The sequence below is a fragment of the Piliocolobus tephrosceles genome, chromosome 17 (genome assembly GCF_002776525.5).
Source record: "Piliocolobus tephrosceles isolate RC106 chromosome 17, ASM277652v3, whole genome shotgun sequence".
Lineage (NCBI taxonomy): Eukaryota > Metazoa > Chordata > Mammalia > Primates > Cercopithecidae > Piliocolobus > Piliocolobus tephrosceles.
Window position 1 is genome coordinate 73118897 of NC_045450.1, and position 18049 is coordinate 73136945.

General features: G+C 65.1%; 1 protein-coding gene across 1 annotated transcript; it reads left to right on the forward strand.

Moving 5' to 3' along the window:
• The first annotated feature begins 1111 nt into the window (after nucleotides 1-1111).
• ZNF469 (zinc finger protein 469) lies at nucleotides 1112-13229 on the forward strand. The gene has a single exon (XM_031934482.1). The coding sequence runs from the start codon at nucleotides 1239-1241 to the stop codon at nucleotides 13104-13106; it is 11868 nt and encodes a 3955-aa protein (XP_031790342.1). The 5' UTR covers nucleotides 1112-1238; the 3' UTR covers nucleotides 13107-13229.
• Nucleotides 13230-18049: the final 4820 nt, after the last annotated feature.

Here is an 18049-nt window from a genome sequence, read left to right on the forward strand (position 1 = left end):
TGTGACCACAGGAGGCAGCCCCCTGACTCCACAGAGGCAGCAGGGTCTCTGAGAGCACTCCAGGCCTGAGGCCTGTCCCTTCAGCTCCCAGCTGCTCTGCTGCTGGCTGTGTGACCCTGGCCAAGTTATCTGCCTCTCTGGGCCTGCCACGAGGACCCAGGGGTCAGTGGCAAGGATGATGCCCACAAGGGCTGAGTCCTTCCTCGCTCTCCTGTGTAAAGGATGCCCGGTCCCTGCTGGGCAGGTCAGAAGGCGCCCCCACACCTAGCGGCCTGTGCACCGCGTGGCCACAGCCCGTGGCTCAGGTCTGAGTCCTGTCCGCACAGAGGACAGTCCTGTATATCATGACATGAGAACAGACATGATCAGCACGAAGCCAGCTCTGGGTGAGCAAGGGGCCAGGCTCCTCTGGGTGGGCGGCCCCTTCTACATCTGGCATGTACCAGAATGGGAGCCAGAACCGTCCAGAGGCTGGGGGCTTCCTGGAGCAGGGTCTGGAGGTTACCCTGTGAGACCTGGTGGCAGGGAAACCCTGGCTGACAGCAGAGGAGGCTCCGCTCGGAACCAGCCGCCCAGGCCTTGAGAAGGTTCAGGTTGAGCCTCTGCTGCCTCAGTTCCCTATGTCCTGCAATGCAGCCTCCTGCCGCAAGGCCCTCCCCATGGCAGGTGTAGGCATCCGCCTGGGCCCTCCTGGAAGCTCCCAGGATCCTGCCCTGAGGCAGTTCCTGCAGGCCCAGAGCTTGTGCCCCACACAGAGGCCTGTCCTCTCCACAGCCCGGCCAAGGACTGCTCTGAGGCTGTAAGCAGCCTTCTCACACCCCAGAAAGCTCCCCCCTGCCTCCCCCTCCACTCACTCTCTATGCTGCACCGCTCCTGTTCTCCCTGAGACGGGGAAGGATCCCTGCTCCATCTGGCGTTACGCCCTCTCCCTTCCTGCTTCTCCCAGGGGCCGAGCTGAGCATCCCTTCTAAGCTCGGAGTTTCTGTGGTGGCTGCACATAGCATCTTCTGCTTCCGGCCCGGCTACGCTCGCATGGAGGGCCTGGAAGCTCCCTGCCTAGGCGAGGGCCGCCCAGCCCCTCCGCCACACTCACCCCTGACCTTTCCTTCCAGGCTCCACTCAGGACCATGAGCACAGGCTTCCCCGGGGCCCACCGAGGGCTGAGGATGGCCGTCCAGCCCACTACCCGGGGCCCCCCTCGGACGGCTGCATCGTCCTAGCGCCAGGACGGAGGGGCCATGCCTGGGGAGCGCCCCCGAGGAGCGCCACCCCCCGCCATGACTGGAGACCTGCAGCCCTGCCAAGTTGCCAGCAGCCTGGGGCGCCCCTCCCAGCCCCCACTGGAGGACAACACCCCAGCCAGCAGGACCACCAAGGATGCCAGGGAGGCTGGCGGTCGGGCCCAGGCCATGGAGCTCCCCGAGGTCCAGCCGAGGCAGGCCAGGGATGGGGAGCCCAAGCCCCCACCCCTGAGAGGCCAGGCCCTGAGCAGCACCCCTGGGAATGGGGGCAGCCCCCAGACCCCGCCAGGGAGAAGCCCCTTGCAGGCTCCCTCAAGGCTGGCGGGCAGGGCAGAGGGCAGCCCCCCGCAGTGCTACAGTCTCAGCATCGCCAGCTCAAGGACCAAGCCCATCCTGGACAAGACACCAGAGAACCCACAGCTGGAGGCTGCCCAGCTCCCTGAAGCGGAGGCCCCCCGGGCCCTTGGGACTGGAACTCCACTCAGGCCAGGCCTCCCAAGGACTGAGGCCCAGTCCACAGCCGAAGAGCTTGGCTTCCACAGGTGCTTCCAGGAGACACCCTCCAGCTTTACCTCCACCAACTATACCTCACCAAGTGCCACCCCCAGACCCCCAGCCCCGGGGCCCCCCCAGAGCAGGGGCACCAGCCCCCTCCGGCCCGGTTCCTATCCCGAATTCCAGGCCAGTGGGGCCGACTCCTGGCCTCCCGCTGCTGAGAATAGCTTCCCAGGTGCTAATTTCGGGGTTCCCCCCGCCGAGCCGGAACCCATTCCCAAAGGCAGCAGGCCCGGCGGCAGCCCCAGGGGAGTTTCCTTCCAGTTCCCCTTCCCGGCACTGCATGGGGCCAGCACAAAACCCTTCCCTGCGGATGTGGCTGGGCATGCATTCACCGACGGGCCACTGGTGTTTGCCTTCCACCAGCCCCAGGGAGCGTGGCCGGAGGAGGCCGTGGACACGGGCCCTGCCTACCCGCTGCCCACCCAGCCTGCACCCTCACCCCTGCCCTGCTACCAGGGCCAGGCAGGTGGCCTCAACCCCCACAGCAACCTCAGTGGTGCCCTCTCTCCCCCTGGAGCTGCTCACTCGGCCCCGAGACCCTTCTCCAACAGTTTGCACAAGAGCCTGACCAAAATCCTTCCTGAAAGACCAGCTTCAGTCCAGGATGGGCTGGGGAGTACAAGAGGGCCTCCTAGCTCCCTACCCCAGAGGCACTTTCCAGGGCAGGCATACGGAGCTAGCGGGGTGGACACCAGCCCGGGGCCTCTGGACACTGAGCTGGCTGCCCCAGGGCCCCCACCCGCCAGGCTGCCCCAGCTGTGGGATCCCACAGCAGCCCCCTACCCCACGCCTCCCGGGGGCCCCCTGGCTGCCACCAGGAGTGTGTTCTTTAACGGCCAGCCCAGCCCAGGCCAGCAGCTCTGCCTGCCCCAGAGTGCCCCCCTGCCTTGGCCCCAGGTGCTCCCGACCGCTGGGCCAAGCCCCCATGGAATGGAGATGCTGAACCGGCTGCCTTTCCCTGCGGGGGCCCCCGAGTGGCAGGGGAGCAGCCAAGGAGCCCTGGGCACTGCTGGCAAGACACCGGGACCCGGGGAGAAGCTGCCAGCCGTGAGAAGCAGCCCAGGCGGCTCCCCGGTGCTATTCACCTACAACGGAATGACAGACCCTGGAGCCCAGCCCCTGTTCTTCGGGGTGGCTCAGCCCCAGGTTTCACCCCACGGGACACCCAGCCTGCCCCCAGCCAGGGTGGTGGGAGCCTCCCCCAGCGAGTCCCCGCTGCCGTCACCAGCCACCAACACGGCCGGCAGCACCTGCTCTTCCCTGTCGCCGATGTCCAGCAGCCCTGCCAACCCCAGCTCAGAGGAAAGCCAGCTCCCCGGCTCACTCGGGCCCCCGGCCTTCCTCCACCCACCCACTCCCCCCCAGGAGACGGGCAGCCCCTTCCCGTCCCCGGAGCCCCCCCACTCCCTCCCCACCCACTACCAGCCAGAGCCAGCCAAGGCCTTTCCTTTTCCCGCAGATGGGCTGGGAGCCGAGGGTGCCTTCCAGTGCCTGGAGGAGACCCCATTCCCCCACGAGGGCCCTGAGGTGGGCCGGGGAGGGCTGCAGGGCTTCCCCCGCGCGCCGCCCCCGTACCCCACACACCACTTCTCCCTCAGCAGTGCCAGCCTGGACCAGCTGGATGTGCTGCTGACCTGCAGGCAGTGTGACCGCAACTACAGCAGCCTGGCGGCCTTCCTGGCACACCGGCAGTTCTGTGGCCTGCTCCTGGCCAGGGCCAAGGATGGCCACCAGCGGTCCCCAGGCCCCCCTGGGCTCCCCTCGCCCACCGCTGCCCCCAAAGTCCCCGCCGACGCACATCCGGGCCTGCTCAACCACACGAAGACCTTCCTGTTAGCTGGGGACGTCCAGGCGGAGGGTAAAGACGACCCGCTGAGGACGGGCTTCTTGCCCAGCCTGGCCGCCACCGCCTTCCCGCTCCCTGCCTCGGACCTGGATATGGAAGACGACGCCAAGCTGGACAGCCTCATCACCGAGGCGCTCAACGGCATGGAGTACCAGTCGGACAACCCCGAGATCGACAGCAGCTTCATCGACGTCTTTGCGGACGAGGAGCCTTCCGGTCCCAGAGGTCCCAGCACTGGACAGCCCCCTAAGACCAAGGCGGGGGTGACTCCGGAGAACAAAGCTCCGCCCCCGCTCCCAGCGGCCACGCCGGACCCCCAAACCCCCCGCCCTGGGGACAGGGGCGGCCCAGCCCGAGGCAGGCCCAAAACGCGTTCCCTGGGTCTGGCCCCCATCGAGGCGGATGCGCCCAGCCAGGGCCGGCAGCAGAGAAGAGGGAAGCAGCTGAAGCTGTTCCGGAAGGATCTGGACTCGGCCAGCGCAGCAGAGGGGTCGGGCGGGGGCGGCAGAGCCTCCGGCCTGAGGCCCAGGAGGAAGGGCAGTCTCGGGGAGCGGCCCCCACCCCGCCCCCGGGGCCTTGGAACTCAGGCCCCCCAAGGCCGTGCAGAGCCCGCCCCCCAGTCTCGGGGAGCCGCCGCCCTCCGCGAGGAGACCCGGAGCTCCCAGCGCCTCCGGCTGCCCCCCAAGAAGGACCCCAGGAGGAGGAAGGCTCGGGGCGGCACCTGGGGCAAGGAGCTCATCCTGAAAATCGTGCAGCAGAAGAACAAGCGCTACCGGCGGCTGGGGCTCGGGCGGCAGGCGGGCAGGCGCGGCTCCCGGGCGGCGGAGAGGCCCCAGCCCTGTGCCGAGGACCGCAGGCTCCGCGAGTACGACTACGCCTCGGAGTCCGAGGAGGACGAGCAGCCTCCGCAGCGGGGCCCCGGCTTCAGAGGCCGGCGGTGCCGAGGCGAGAAGAGGAAGGAAGTGGACTTGACCCCGGGTCCCAGAGAGGATGGAGAGCAGCAGAAACCCCGGAAGGCAGTGAGGCAGGAAGCCGGTGGGGACGGAGCCCCCCCGAACCCCGAGGAGCCAGGCAGGCCTCGCCCAGGCCCCGGCAGGAGCCCTCAGGCCCATGGCCCATCTCGAAGCCTGGAGGCGGGAGCAGCCACCGGGGAGAGAGGCCCCAAGTGTGCTGATCGCCCCTCAGTGGCCCCCAAGGATCCCCTGCAGGTCCCCACCAACACCGAGACCCCAGAGGAAACCCCGCCATCGCTGGACTTGCCCCAGGAGGCCAAGGAGCCTGAAATTGCCAAAGAGTCACCCCCAGACACCGCAGAATTCACAGAGCCTTTGCGTTCTCCTCCAGCCGCCTGTGTGGGAGAAAGCCGCCCTCTCCTGACGCCAGAGCAGCCGCAGCCCAGCAGACATGACGCCGGCACCCCCAAGTTATCGGGAAGCCTCGCCAACAGGGAGCCCCACGGAAGCTCACCAGCGCCAGGTGTGGGCAGCCTGCTGGGTGGTCCTGCGTGCACACAGGCCCCTGTCTCCCACAACAGCGAGGACCCCCCTGCCCACCAGCCTGGAGAATTTCTGGCACCCTTGGCTAACCCCTCCAGTACCGCCTGCCCCAAACCCAGTGTTCTGTCTTCAGAGATCTCCAGTTTGGGCTGTGACCCTGCTGGTTTTAACGGAGACCCCTTGGGGGTTCCAGTTGCCGAAAAGGGGCCTCAGTCCTACAGCAGCCCCCACGGTGAGTTGTTCTTTGGACCCAAAGACCTGGCTGGCTGTTTCCTGGAAGAACTGCACCCCAAGCCCTCAGCCACTGATGCCCCGCCGGCCAGCAGCTCCTGCCTTTGCCAGGATGGCGAGGATGCCGGTTCCCTTGAGCCACAGCTGCCTAAGAGGCCACCTGGCATGGCTGAAACGGACCCAGGCAGAGCCGCGTCGCCACTGACCTTGGAGTCCACATCCCTTTTCCCAGACCTGCCGGTGGACAGATTTGACCCACCCCTCTATGGCAAGCTGTCTGCAAACAGGGACCCCCAGCTGCCATTCGCATGTGCCGACCCTCCCCAGAAGACGCCACCGTTAGATCCACCGTACCCCTCTTTTTTGCTGCTTGAGGAAGTATCCCCGATGCTGCCTAGCCATTTTCCTGATCTCTCGGGGGGAAAGGTGCTCAGTAAGACGTGTCCCCCTGAACGGAGAGTGGCTCCCGGTGCCCCGCCTTTGCCTCGGAAGGGGAGCGGATGTAGTGTCGCTCTTATGAGTCACCTGTCCGAGGACGAACTGGAGATCCAGAAATTGGTCACCGAGTTAGAAAGTCAGCTGCAAAGAAGCAAAGAAACGCATGGGGCCCCGAGAGAGCTTGGAGAAGCTGAGCCTGTGGGCCGGGTGGAGCTGGACACAGGCACAGAGCCACCCTCCCAACGGCACACCTGCCAGGCCACTGCGCCCCACAGGGACACGTTCTCAGCAGCTGACCTCACGGGCGTTGGGGAATCTACCGCACATCGAGAGGGTATGGAAACGGCTGTGGCCACCGTGGAAGGAGTTCAGGGGAGGCCCAGGGAGACATGGCCCTGCCCAGCCTCCTTCCATCCGGGAGAGGCAGCCCTTCTCCCCTGTGCCCAGGAAGACCTGGTTTCTGGGGCTCCTTTCAGCCCCAGGGGAGCCAACTTCCATTTTCAGCCGGTGCAAAAAGCCAAAGCCTCCAAGACTGGACTCTCCCAGGCAGAAGGAAACAGCGGGATCCCCCCAGATATCTGCCTGCCTGACCCCGGCAAACAGCCGGGGCCACGGCTGGATGCCGGGAGCTTAGCAAAGTGCAGCCCCAACCAGGAACTTTCATTTCCTAAGAATAAGGAGGCCACCAGCTCACAAGAAAGTGAAGACTCCCTGTGGCCGCTTCCCTGTGAGCAGAGAGGAGCGTTCCTCCCAGAACCCGGCACAGCAGACCGGCCCCACCGAGAGACCCCTGCTCCAGAAGCTTTTGGCAGCCCTGCTGTCCATCTGGCCCCTGACTTGGCATTTCAGGGTGACGGGGCTCCACCTCTGGATGCCACCTGGCCTTTTGGTGCCAGTCACAGCCATACTGCCCAGGGACATTCTGCAGGCAGAGCAGGTGGGCGCTGCTACCCGACAGCAGGGAGGCCTGACTTTGAGGGTAATGAGTTTGCACCGGCAGGGGCCTCCTCACTGCCTGCCCCCCGGGGCAGGGAGGCTTGGTTGGTCCCTGTGCCGAGTCCTGCTTGTGTGTCCAACACCCACCCCAGCAGGAGGTCCCAGGACCCAGCTTCGAGCCCCCTACGTCAGCTCCCGCTCCCGGGGCCCAGCCCGGCTGAGAGTGCAGATGGCACCCTGGGCTTGCAGGAGCCGACACCTGCTGCCCAGAGACCTCGGCGAGTGAACCTCTCAGGTCGTGAAGGGAGCACTGTGGAAGGAGGGAAGGTGGCCTGTGGCCCTGCCCGGGGCTCCCCAGGGGGTGTGCAGGTGACAACTCTCCCTGCAGTGACCGGACATCAGCTGGGGCTGGAGGCAGATGGACATCAAGGCTTGCTTGGCCAGGCTGAGAAAACCCAGGGCCAAGGCAGAGCCAACCAGCTTCAGCCAGAGAACAGGGGGAGCCCAGGGGGCATGGATAACCATGCCTCGGTCAATGCCAGTCCCAAAACAGTGCTGGCCAGCCCCGCCGAGGGTGCAGTCCTGCTGGAGAAGCACAAGGGAAGCAGGGCAGCCACGAGCCTTCAGGAGGAGGCCCAGCCCACCCCAAGCCCCCCATCCCCTGATAGGGAGTCCTTAGCGCTGGTCTTTACAGCAGCCCACACCCAAAATGGATCTGAGGGCCGGACTCCAGAGAGGGCATCCAGCGCTGGCCTGAACAAGCCGCTGCTGGCCGCAGGGGATAACCCAACACCCTCTGTTGAGGACCTGACCGCCTGCGCCCCCTCACCCACTCCAGCCACCCCCATGCCCTGCAGCCTCAGGCCCCTCCCCCATGAAGACCCACCCACCTCGCCTTCCAGTGCCGCCAAGGCCCAAGGTGGGCTGGGGGGGCAGCCGCCAGCATCTCCATCCTGCAGGGACCCTCCCGACCCCCAGCACCTGCTGGCCTGTTCTCCTGCCTGGGCACCTCTGGAAGAGGCAGATGGTGTCCAAGCCACAACAGATACTGGAGCTGGGGATCCCCCAGTGGTTCCCCTGTCTTTGACAACAAGCCCCTGTGATCCCAGGGAAGCCCTGGCTCATTGCCTTCTCCAGGGTGAGGACAGCCCCCTGGAAGACCCTTCCTCCTGGCATCCTGGCTCCATCAGTGCCATAACCTGCAGGCACAGCAGGGACAGCCACAAAGACAGCACGTTAAGAATTCCGGAGGATTCCAGAAAAGAGAAGCCGCGGGAGTCTCCTGGCCAAGCCACCTCTCGTCTGGCGGGGACTATCTCCCCCAGCGTGGCCATCAGGGCTGCTGGCCTGTCCAGCACTCCCACCAAAGATGAGGCACAGGCAGGCAAGGGGCTCCCAGGGCCAGACCCCCAGAGCAGGGGAGCCCCGCCCCACACCAACCCTGACAGGATGCCCAGGGGCCACTCCTCGTATTCTCCAAGCAGTACTGCCCGCCTCGGCCACAGGGAGGGCCAGGTTGTCACAGCTGTGCCCACTGAGCCTCCCACGCTACAGGGTACAGGGCCAGACTCCCCCGCCTGCCTGGAAGGTGAGGTGGGGAGCAGCAGCAAGGAGCCCGAGGGCCCAGGGACCCCTGAGGCCGGGCGCTCTGGCGTTACCAAGATGCCCAGGGCCACCTGCCCTTCCACAGGACTCTCCTTGGGCAGAACCACAGCTCCAAGCAGCACAGCCAGTGACTTCCAGTCTGACTCCCCCCAAAGTCACCGAAATGCCTCCCACCAGACTCCCCAGGGGGACCCCCTCAGCCCCCAAGACCTCAAACAGAGGCCTCGTGGCTATAAAAAGAAGCCTGCGTCTACAGAGAATGGCCACTGGAAGGGCCAAGCTCCACACGGACCTGTGACCTGTGAGGTCTGCGCAGCCTCCTTCCGCTCCGGGCCGGGCCTGAGCCGGCACAAGGCCAGGAAGCACCGGCCACACCCGGGAGCCCCCGCGGAGCCAAGCCCAGCGGCCTTACCTGCTCAGCAGCCTCTGGAGCCCCTAGCCCAAAAGTGCCAACCCCCCAGGAAGAAAAGCCACAAGGTGCCTGGGAAGGAGAGACCAAATCACTCACAGGGACACCCCAGCCACATCGCCCAGCCATCGCCTGCCCAGGGCCCAAAGGAGGTTCTCAGAACACAGGGGAACACAGGCTCCCCACATAGCCAGCAGCTGCACCCTCCAAGCCCTGCTGAGCATGGGGTGAATGTGAAGGCTCTGGCCTCCAAGCCCAGATCAGACCAGGCCAGGGAAGATGAGCTCCATCCCAAACAGGTAGAGAAAAGAGAAGGCCGGAGGTGGCGCCGAGAACCCACCGTGGACTCCCCCAGCCACTCAGAGGGGAAGTCAAATAAGAAGAGGGGAAAACCAAGAGGTAGAAGGCTCCGGGAGGAGAGGGCTCCTCCAGCCTCTTCTGATGAGATTTCAGATGGGCGCGGCTCCAGACCATCCCCCGCAACGGCCAGTTACACAGCCCCTCTGAGCCACTGCCTCTCTGCAGAAGGAGGACCTGAGACTGACAGGGAGCAGCCGCCTCGCTTGGCCACGCCAGGGCCTGGGGTGATGGAGGGTGCAGCGGAGACCGACCTGGAGGTTCTGTGTGCAGGGGAGACTGGGGTCCAGAAGCCACCTGGAGATCAGATGCTGCGTCCAGGGAGGATGGACGGTGCAGCTCTGGGGGAACAGCCAGCTGGGCAGAAGGGAGCCTCGGCAAGGGGGCTCTGGGGACCGAGAGAGACCGAGGCGTTGGGTGTGTGCAAAGAGTCTGCGAGCGAGCCTGTGGAGGACAGCAGCTGGGCCCACAACAGATCAGAGGAAGGCGTCTGGGAGGAGCACACGCCCGCCGTGGGCCCCCTGGGTTTTCCCGAGACTTCCAGCTCTCCAGCAGACGGCACTACCAGCAGCTGCCTCCAGGGCCTCCTGGACAACCCAGATGCCCAGGGTGGAGTCCAGGGGCCTGAGGGCCCCACTCCTGATGCCTCCGGCTCCAGTGCTGAGGATCCTCCAAGCTTGTTTGATGATGAAGTCTCTTTCTCCCAGCTCTTCCCTCCGGGTGGCCGCTTGACTCGAAAGAGGAACCCGCGTGTCTATGGGAAGCGCTGTGAGAAGCCGGAGCGCCCACTGCCAACCCAGCCCAGCTTCGAGGAGGGCAGCAGCCCCACGCTGGGCCCAGCCGGCCTGCCCACGGACCTCAGCGACTCCGGCTCCCTCTGCCTCTGCCATGAGGACCCGTGGGAGGATGAGGATCCCACAGGTCTGCCCGAGTCCTTCCTCCTGGATGGGTTCCTCAGCAGCAGGGTGCCTGGCATTGATCCCTGGGCTCCCGGCCTCAGCCTGTGGGCCCTGGAGCCCAGCAGGGAAGCTGGTGCAGAGCAGCTGCCCTCTCACTGCCCCGAGGATGATCGGCCTGAGTCCATTCCTGAACTGCACATGGTCCCAGCGGCTTGGCGAGGCCTGGAGCTGCCGGCCCCTGCCGACGACTCCTCCTCTTCTCTGGGAGACGTGAGCCCCGAGCCCCCCAGCCTGGAGAGAGAACGCTGTGACAGTGGGCTTCCCGGGAACGCCCACCTGCTGCCGCTCCGGGCCGCGGACTTTGAGGTGCTCAGCACCAAGTTTGAGATGCAAGACCTGTGCTTTCTGGGACCCTTTGAAGATCCAGTGGGTCTCCCCGGCACCAGCTTCTTAGACTTCGAGGCCACGCCAAGCTCCCAGGGGCCACAGAGCCCAAGGACAGAGGAGGCTGCAGGGGCAGAGAGGGCCCAAGGCAGAGGCCGGCCGGCCAAGGGCAAGCGGGCCTCCTACAAGTGCAGAGTGTGCTTCCAGCGCTTCCGCGGCCTGGGCGAGCTGGACCTGCACAAGCTGGCCCACATGCCCGCACCGCCGCCCACCTGCTACATGTGCGTGGAGCGCAGGTTCGGCTCGCGGGAACTGCTGCGGGGGCACCTGCAGGAGAGGCACGCACAGAGCAAGGCGGGGCCCTGGGCGTGCGGCATGTGTCTGAAGGAGGTGGCCGACGTCTGGATGTACAACGAGCACCTGCGAGAGCACGCCGTGCGCTTCGCCCGCAAGGGGCAGGCGCGGAGGTCCCTGGGGGAGCTGCCCAGAGGCCTGGAGGGCAGCAGCGCTATTGCCCACCTTCTGAACAGCATCATGGAACCCGCGCCCAAACCCCACAGGGGCAAGCGCTCCGTCGGCAAGGCCGCCAGGAGCCCGGGAGACCCGTCGGGGCCAGAGGGAGACGCCGGGAAAGGGAGCCCAGGCGAGAGGGCGAAACCCCGAGCGCGCAGCACCCCCGGCAACCCAGACGGGGCGGCGACGCCAGACAGCGCCTCCGCCAACGCCCTGGCGGACGCCGGCAGCCCGGGCCTCCCCAAGACGACCCCCAGCCCGTCCCCCGACCCCTGGGCCGGCGGGGAGCCCCTCCTGCCCGCCGCCCCGGTGCACGAGGCCTGCAAGGACCCGTCCCGCGACTGCCACCACTGCGGGAAGCGCTTCCCCAAACCCTTCAAGCTGCAGCGCCACCTGGCGGTGCACAGCCCGCAGCGCGTCTACCTGTGTCCGCGGTGCCCCCGGGTCTACCCCGAGCACGGGGAGCTGCTGGCACACCTGGGCGCGGCGCACGGGCTGCGGGAGCGGCCGGAGCTGCAGCACACGCCGCTGTACGCCTGCGAGCTCTGCGCCACGGTGATGCGCATCATCAAGAAGTCGTTCGCCTGCAGCTCCTGCAACTACACCTTCGCTAAGAAGGAGCAGTTCGACCGCCACATGGACAAGCACCTCAGGAGAGGGCGGCAGCCCTTCACGTTCCGCGGCGTGCGGAGGCCGGGAGCGCCAGAGCAGAAGGCCCGGGCCCTCGAGGGCACACTGCCCAGCAAACGGCGCAAGGTGGCCATGCCCGGCAGTGCCCCTGGGCCCAGCGAGGACCGGCCTCTTCCCCGGGGAGGCAGCCCCATCCTGACAGTGGGCTCCCTCCCAGCCCTGCCCCACCTCTGCCCCGAGGTGGCTCCCAGCACCACCAAGGGATGGCCTGAGACCCTAGAGAGGCCTGTAGACCCCCTGACCCACATGATCAGTGGTTGCGATCTGCCATCCGACCGCCGGGAGTGTCCTCCGCCGTCTCTGTCTCCCTTCCCAGCTGCCTTGGCTGATGGCAGAGGGGAGTGTGCGCTGGACGGAGCCCTGAAGAGGCCAGAGAACGAGGCTTCTCCAGGCAGTCCCAGGCCTCTTCTCCAGCAAGCTCTCCCTCTGGGGGCATCTCTGCCGCGGCCGCGAGCCAGAGGCCAAGATGCGGAGGGAAAGAGGGCTCCTCTCCTGTTCTCAGGGAAACGCAGGGCCCCGGGTGCCCATGGCAGATGTGCCCCTGACCATTTCCAGGAAGATCACACCCTGCTTCAGAAAGAGAAGGAGGTGTCCTTAAGCCACATGGTGTCTGAGGAGGGGCCCGGAGGCCCCTTCCACAAGGGCAGCACCACCAAGCCTGCGGGCTGTCAGAGCTCATCAAAGGACAGGTCCGCAGCGTCCGCCCCCAGCAAAGCACCCAAGTTCCCAGTGCACCCAAGGAAGGCAGTGGGGAGCCTGGCACCCGGAGAGCTGACCCGTGGCACAGAGAATGGGACGAAGCCCACCACCCCCAAAGCCAAACCAGGCCCCAGCTCCCAGGGCAGTGGAAGCCCTCGCCCCGGCACAAAGACGGGAGGTGGCAGCCAGCCCCAGCCAGCCAGCGGGCAGCTCCAGAGCGAGACAGCCACCACCCCAGCCAAGACCAGCTTCCCCACCCGGAGCCCTGCACCAGACAGGCTCCCCCCTCGAGCCCAAGCCAAGAGCTGCACCAAGGGGCCAAGGGAAGCCGGTGAGCAGGGGCCCCGCGGGAGCCCAGGTCCCAAGGAGAAGGGAGAGAGCGGTATGAAGAGGAAAAAGGGCCAGCTCCCAGGGCCAGTCAGGAGTGAAAGTGTGGGGGGCTTCGGGAGAGGCCCCTCGGCCCCTGACAAGCCCCCCCGGACCCCTCGGAAGCAGGCAACTCCCAGCCGAGTGCTCCCGACCAAGACCAAGCCCAACAGCCAGAACAAACCCAGGCCACCCCCCTCAGAGCAGCGGAAGGCAGAGCCGGACCACACACACAGGAAGGACAGACTGGGCAAGGCCTTCCCCCAGGGGAGACCCCTGCTCAGGACCCCCAAGAGGGGCAGAGCTGTCCACGGTGCTGAACCTGCTGAGCCGCACACCCCCCGGACGGCCGAGGCCCAGAGTGACCTCCTCAGCCAGCTCTTCGGGCAGAGACTAACTGGCTTCAAAATCCCTTTAAAGAAAGAAGCTCCTGAGTAATTTCTAGGAGTAAGAGCCTGGGAGCGGAGCTGGGGGTTCCTGTCTGGGCCTGCCTCCTTGGCCAGCTCCAGCTCCCTGAGATGATTCACTCTGTGGCCACTTGACTTCTTGTGCGACTGCTCAGTTCTTGATGTCAGAGCTGAGGCTGTGACGCTTGGAACAGGGCCCAGGGTGGGCAGCATTCCCTTTCTTGCTGGAAGGCTGCGGGTGAAAGACGGGGCCACTGCAGCCCCTTTGAGATCATACAGCTGTTTTCTTGGTACCAAGTACTTGAAGAGACAGCAGCCCATCCCCCCACCCCCACCCCTGCGCCCTGTTGGCACCGACACCATAGAAGCCAATGTTTGGAGATTTGCACACCCTCCCATTCCCCATATGGAGAAGGGAAGTAAGTTGAGGCAGCCATGGGATGGTGGCAGTTTCCCTCTTAGTCTTGCTGCTGTTGCTGGAATTCCAAAGTAACCTTAGAAACCACGTTGGGGAAGGCAGTGCTCACTACTTAGAAGAGCTGCTTCTGAGCCGCCTGGTCCCCCAAGAGCACAACATGCCTCCTCCCTCTGACCACAGGGTCATGCCTCCTCCCTCTGACCACAGGGTCATGCCAGCCTCCATTTGCGCTGCCAGAGAAAAGCTCATCTCTAGCGCACCTTGACCCTGGGAACTGGGTTCCCATATGGAACTGGGAAGAAACCGGCCCTGTGCCAGCTCCCGCGGGCCCTCCCCGTTCTCCCCCCCGCACCCCAGCCTCCATGGCCACCCTCTAGAGCCTCCCTGCTGTACGGAGTTCTGGGCTCCACCTATCTGCAATGTTACTCTGAAGTTTCTGGTGCTATTTTCATGTTGTAATGTGAATACAGGCTTCCTTAATTTTTTTTTTTAATGGGGGTATTGGGTGGAACAGACGGGGTCAGGGAGGCCCCACCACGGCTGCATTGAGGGCACGGGCACCCACGTGGTGGCGCTCTCCCTGCCTCCCCTGCCGGGCTGCAAGCCGGAGGTCTGTGCTGCCAGACGGGGATGCTCAGGGCTGGGGCCGCAGAGCCGCTGCCCCAGCCAGGGCAGCCTCGTGCACTGACCTGACCCAGGCCCAGGACGCACGTGTCCCCTCACAGAGTTGTGCCTGTGAAGGTGGGTCAAAGGGTGGGAGGGCTTCCTTCTCTCCGTAAGTATCTTGAAGATCCATGGTTTGTTTTGCTCTATTGTTTAGTTTTTACCTTGGGTGCAATGTGTATGACAAAAGTTTTTATTTTGATATTTGAAAGAGACCAAATCAGGCCCAGACTGCCTCTCTGGAAGGTGTTGTGGGCCGTTCAAAATGCCTCCTGCCTCCGGAGTGTCGTAAACCAAGCACGGAGGGACCCTGAGGTTGTACTGTAAACATCATAGTGACTTGTCTTTTCAAATATATTCCCACTATTTTCGCAGAAAACCTCCAGCTGTGTGACGTCTGTCCTCCCGCCAGTCGCCCACCCCTCGCCTGCACCTCCCTGAGCCTCAGAACTTGGTTCCCAGGGTGTCTGTGCCGGCTGCCACTCTCAGGCCACCATGGGCCAAGTGCCCGGCCAGGGCTGTGGGGCCTCGTGCAGGACCCAGTGATGCAGCCATGGCTGTGTCCTAAGCACACCCCTTTAGCAGGGCTAAAACCAGGGCTGGCCCAGGTTTTCCAGAAAGGGGCAAGCCCACCCCAGCCATCCTCGCTGAGGCCTCCCTCACCCCTAAGGAAGAACAGAGGGGAGGCTGAGATGCCCTGGTGCCCCTCCCCCACGTCAGAAGCCCAGGGAGTGATGGGGCTGGGCTGAGGGAGGGCGGGTGTGAGGCGTGGTCTCTGCCACCCTTGGGCCTCCCCACTGGCACCTGTCTGGTATGAGTTTTCCAGCCTTCACATGCCAGGATGCAGCCTTCCCAAGCTGGGGAGCCAGGCCCCCTCACCTACACAGAGACACAGCCTTGTCCCCCCTCTCTCCGACGCGCTGGTCCCTGCAAGTGTTCACATGTCCCTGCCTCAAAGCCTGCTCCCTCGTGTGCCCTTCCAGGTTTCTCCTGAGACTGTCTTCTGGAATGTTCTGTGGAAGTACCTGCCACTGACCGTCATGGCATCCTCTCATCTTCTTGGCCGCTGGACTTGGTCAGCTTTCACCCTCCCCCAGGTGGGCGCTGGGCCTACCCTGCCTTCCGCTCGTTGCTGGTGGAACTCACACCGTCAGGGCGTCTGCAAAGGGACCCGGCATGGGGAGGGCAGTGCCTGACCTCGAAGCCCTGCTCTCGGAGTGGATGGCGGACGCGTCATGCCAGCTGCAGGGGCTGGGAACATGGGGAGCTCTAGACCCCAGCAGGACCTGGGCAGGATCTTACAAATGATTCCTAGCAGGGCAGCGACACCTTCCCTCTTGTTAACACACGAAGATCATGAGGCCGCCAGCAGCGATGCCTCAGTCTTCCCCTGTTTCCAAAGCTTCTTGGCTCTGGGATGGGGTCCTCAGGGAGCAGAGTAGCTCCATTGAGGGGGGCAACGCAGGGAAGGGGCCAGGGCCACAGGAGGAGTGGAACCAGGTGACCCTCCCCACCCAGCCTCCTGTGTCCTACAGAGCCCCTCAAAGATCCCAGTGTCTGGGGAACAAGTGACCCTCTCCAGTAAGGGTGGGTCACAGTAGGCCTCTGACTGGGCAGATGAGGAGGCTGCTCAGAGGAGTCCCCAGCCCTCCTTGCCTCTCCAGGCTCGCTTTCCTCCTCTCTTCCATGGGAAGCGGAAATCCTAAATGAGACACCTTACCAGGGTCTCACCACTTCTGTCCAGGCACATGGTGCCCCTCTTCCCTGATAGACGGCAAATCCACCTGCGGTCTGCGGCTGTGGCTTACTCACCCCCGCGGCCTCCCCACCCGCCAGGCCCCTACCTGCAGGGTTCCCTTTGCCAGGAGCACTGTTTTCAGGCCCTCACAAGGCCCCTTCCCTCCTTTCGGGCCCTTCCCCTCACGCCCGCTGTCCTCTGCCCAGGTGGCTCTCTGCTTGGACCCTGGTTTTTGGGTCTTCCAGGCCCTGATGGTGGCAGAAGCCACAAGGCAGCCTGGGCCAGGCCTGCCTGTGGGAGGGGCTGGTGAGAGGGGTGAGGCCACCTGCCTACCCTCTTTACTCACATTGTCCACCCACTGTGCAAGGAGCCTGGCTCAGGGAAACACAGACGCAGCCCCCAGGCAGGGCCTTCTGAACAGGTGCTGGCCTGGCACCGGGACGATGCCTGGCGGGTGAGCGGGTGGCTTCCTCTCCAGTGAGGAGGCCCCGCAGGAGGGCTGTAGACGGGGGTTGGAGGGAAGGGCGTGGAAAGGACCTCGCGCCCCACACAGGGCTCTGAGTTGGTGTTTTGGGGCAGCGGTGGGTCACGGGGCTGCCTGTCTGGGCTCGGTATGTGAAACGGTCCCATGGACTTCATGGGTGAAGACCCTCCAGATCCCGCCAGGTCCGCAGTCTGGGACACTTGCTCCCGTTCAGTGCAGCGTGTCTCAGGCAGGGCCCCGGCCAGCAGCATCCAGGGCGCCCCACTTGGGTCAGCGGCTCTGGGACGGGGCTGGGCACTCGCTCCCACCAGCCTCAGGGGCTGACACTGGAGGGCCGCTGCTCTGAGCCATCTGAGGCCCTGCTCAGGGACTGCCAGGAGTGAGCCCTGCCCCTAGACACTCACCTCTCCTCCTGTGGGGCCTGAGACCACCGTGTGGCCGGAGACCCACGGTGTGGATGGCCCCCGCCTGGCCACCAGGTGGCAGCATTCGCCCAGCCAGGGGCCTGGCCTCCACCTGGGCAGGGCGGCCGACTGCAGCCTCCAGAGGCACCGCACCTGCCGGCCCCACACTTACCCGACCTGCCCACCATCCACGTGCACACCTGGGACCTCCACACACTAAAGGGGACAGACAGGCGGGAAGCCCTCGACTGCACATGTGCACACAGCACAGCCTCACCTATGCAGACACCTGGGGCACTCAGACGCACGCCCACACGCACACACACCTGCTCGGCCCCCGGGGTGCACTCAGGTGCCTGCCAGTCTGCTCACACAGCCACAGGAGCGAGTGCTGCGGAGTTCCTGCAGGGTTCCCTGAAGGACAGGTGTTTGAGCTGGGAGCAGAGGACCACTGGGCATGAGTTGTGCAGGCCCCGTGGGGACCTCTGCAGAGAGAGTGGACACTGAGGCCTGGCCCTGTACACAGCCAGGGCCACTCTCCATACCAGCCCTCCCCCTGGTCACAGTCAGGGCCATCATCCACACCAACCCTCCCCCTGGGGACCGTGTCTCTCCCACCCAGGATTCTGAGGCCCAGTTTGCCCCAAGAGTGTAGAGTCCCTCTGTGGCCAGCACCCCCGATGGGCTGCCCCGAAGCAGCAGGGGGAGGTGGGGAGGCCATGAGTATGCAGAGAGGTCCCATAGAAAGCAGCATTATTTCCCATCATCCACGGCTAGATTCCAAGGCCTGACCCCAAAGCCACTGGGGAGGTGGGGTAGAAGAGAAGTGGGTGCCCTGGGCCAGGCTGAGGAGACAGAGCAGGTGGGCAGCCGTGGAGGAGACGCAGGCAGGGGAGCACATGCCAGGTGCCTGCCCCTGGGTCTCAGCCTGTGGGGCGAGGAAGCGGAGGGAGGGTAGGAGGGTGCCAGTGGTGAGCGGCAGGCCTGGCGTCATCCCCGCACCCTGCCACACAGGGAGGAGGTGTGCAGGGCAGGGTCGGGGGTTCCGCGGGATGGAGGCACACCCTCCTCAGGGAACAGATGCAGGGACGGTTCACCAGGAAACTCATTATTGAAAGCAGGCTCTCCTACACGCCCCTACACCTTGAAGCATCTGGTCTCCTGAGAAGACATGTGGATGGCCGGGCTCACACAGTGGGGAGAGGGGGATGGAGAGGGTCGGCCCCAGGGAAGGGGCTGTGTCCCGGTGACTGTGTGGATGGCCGGG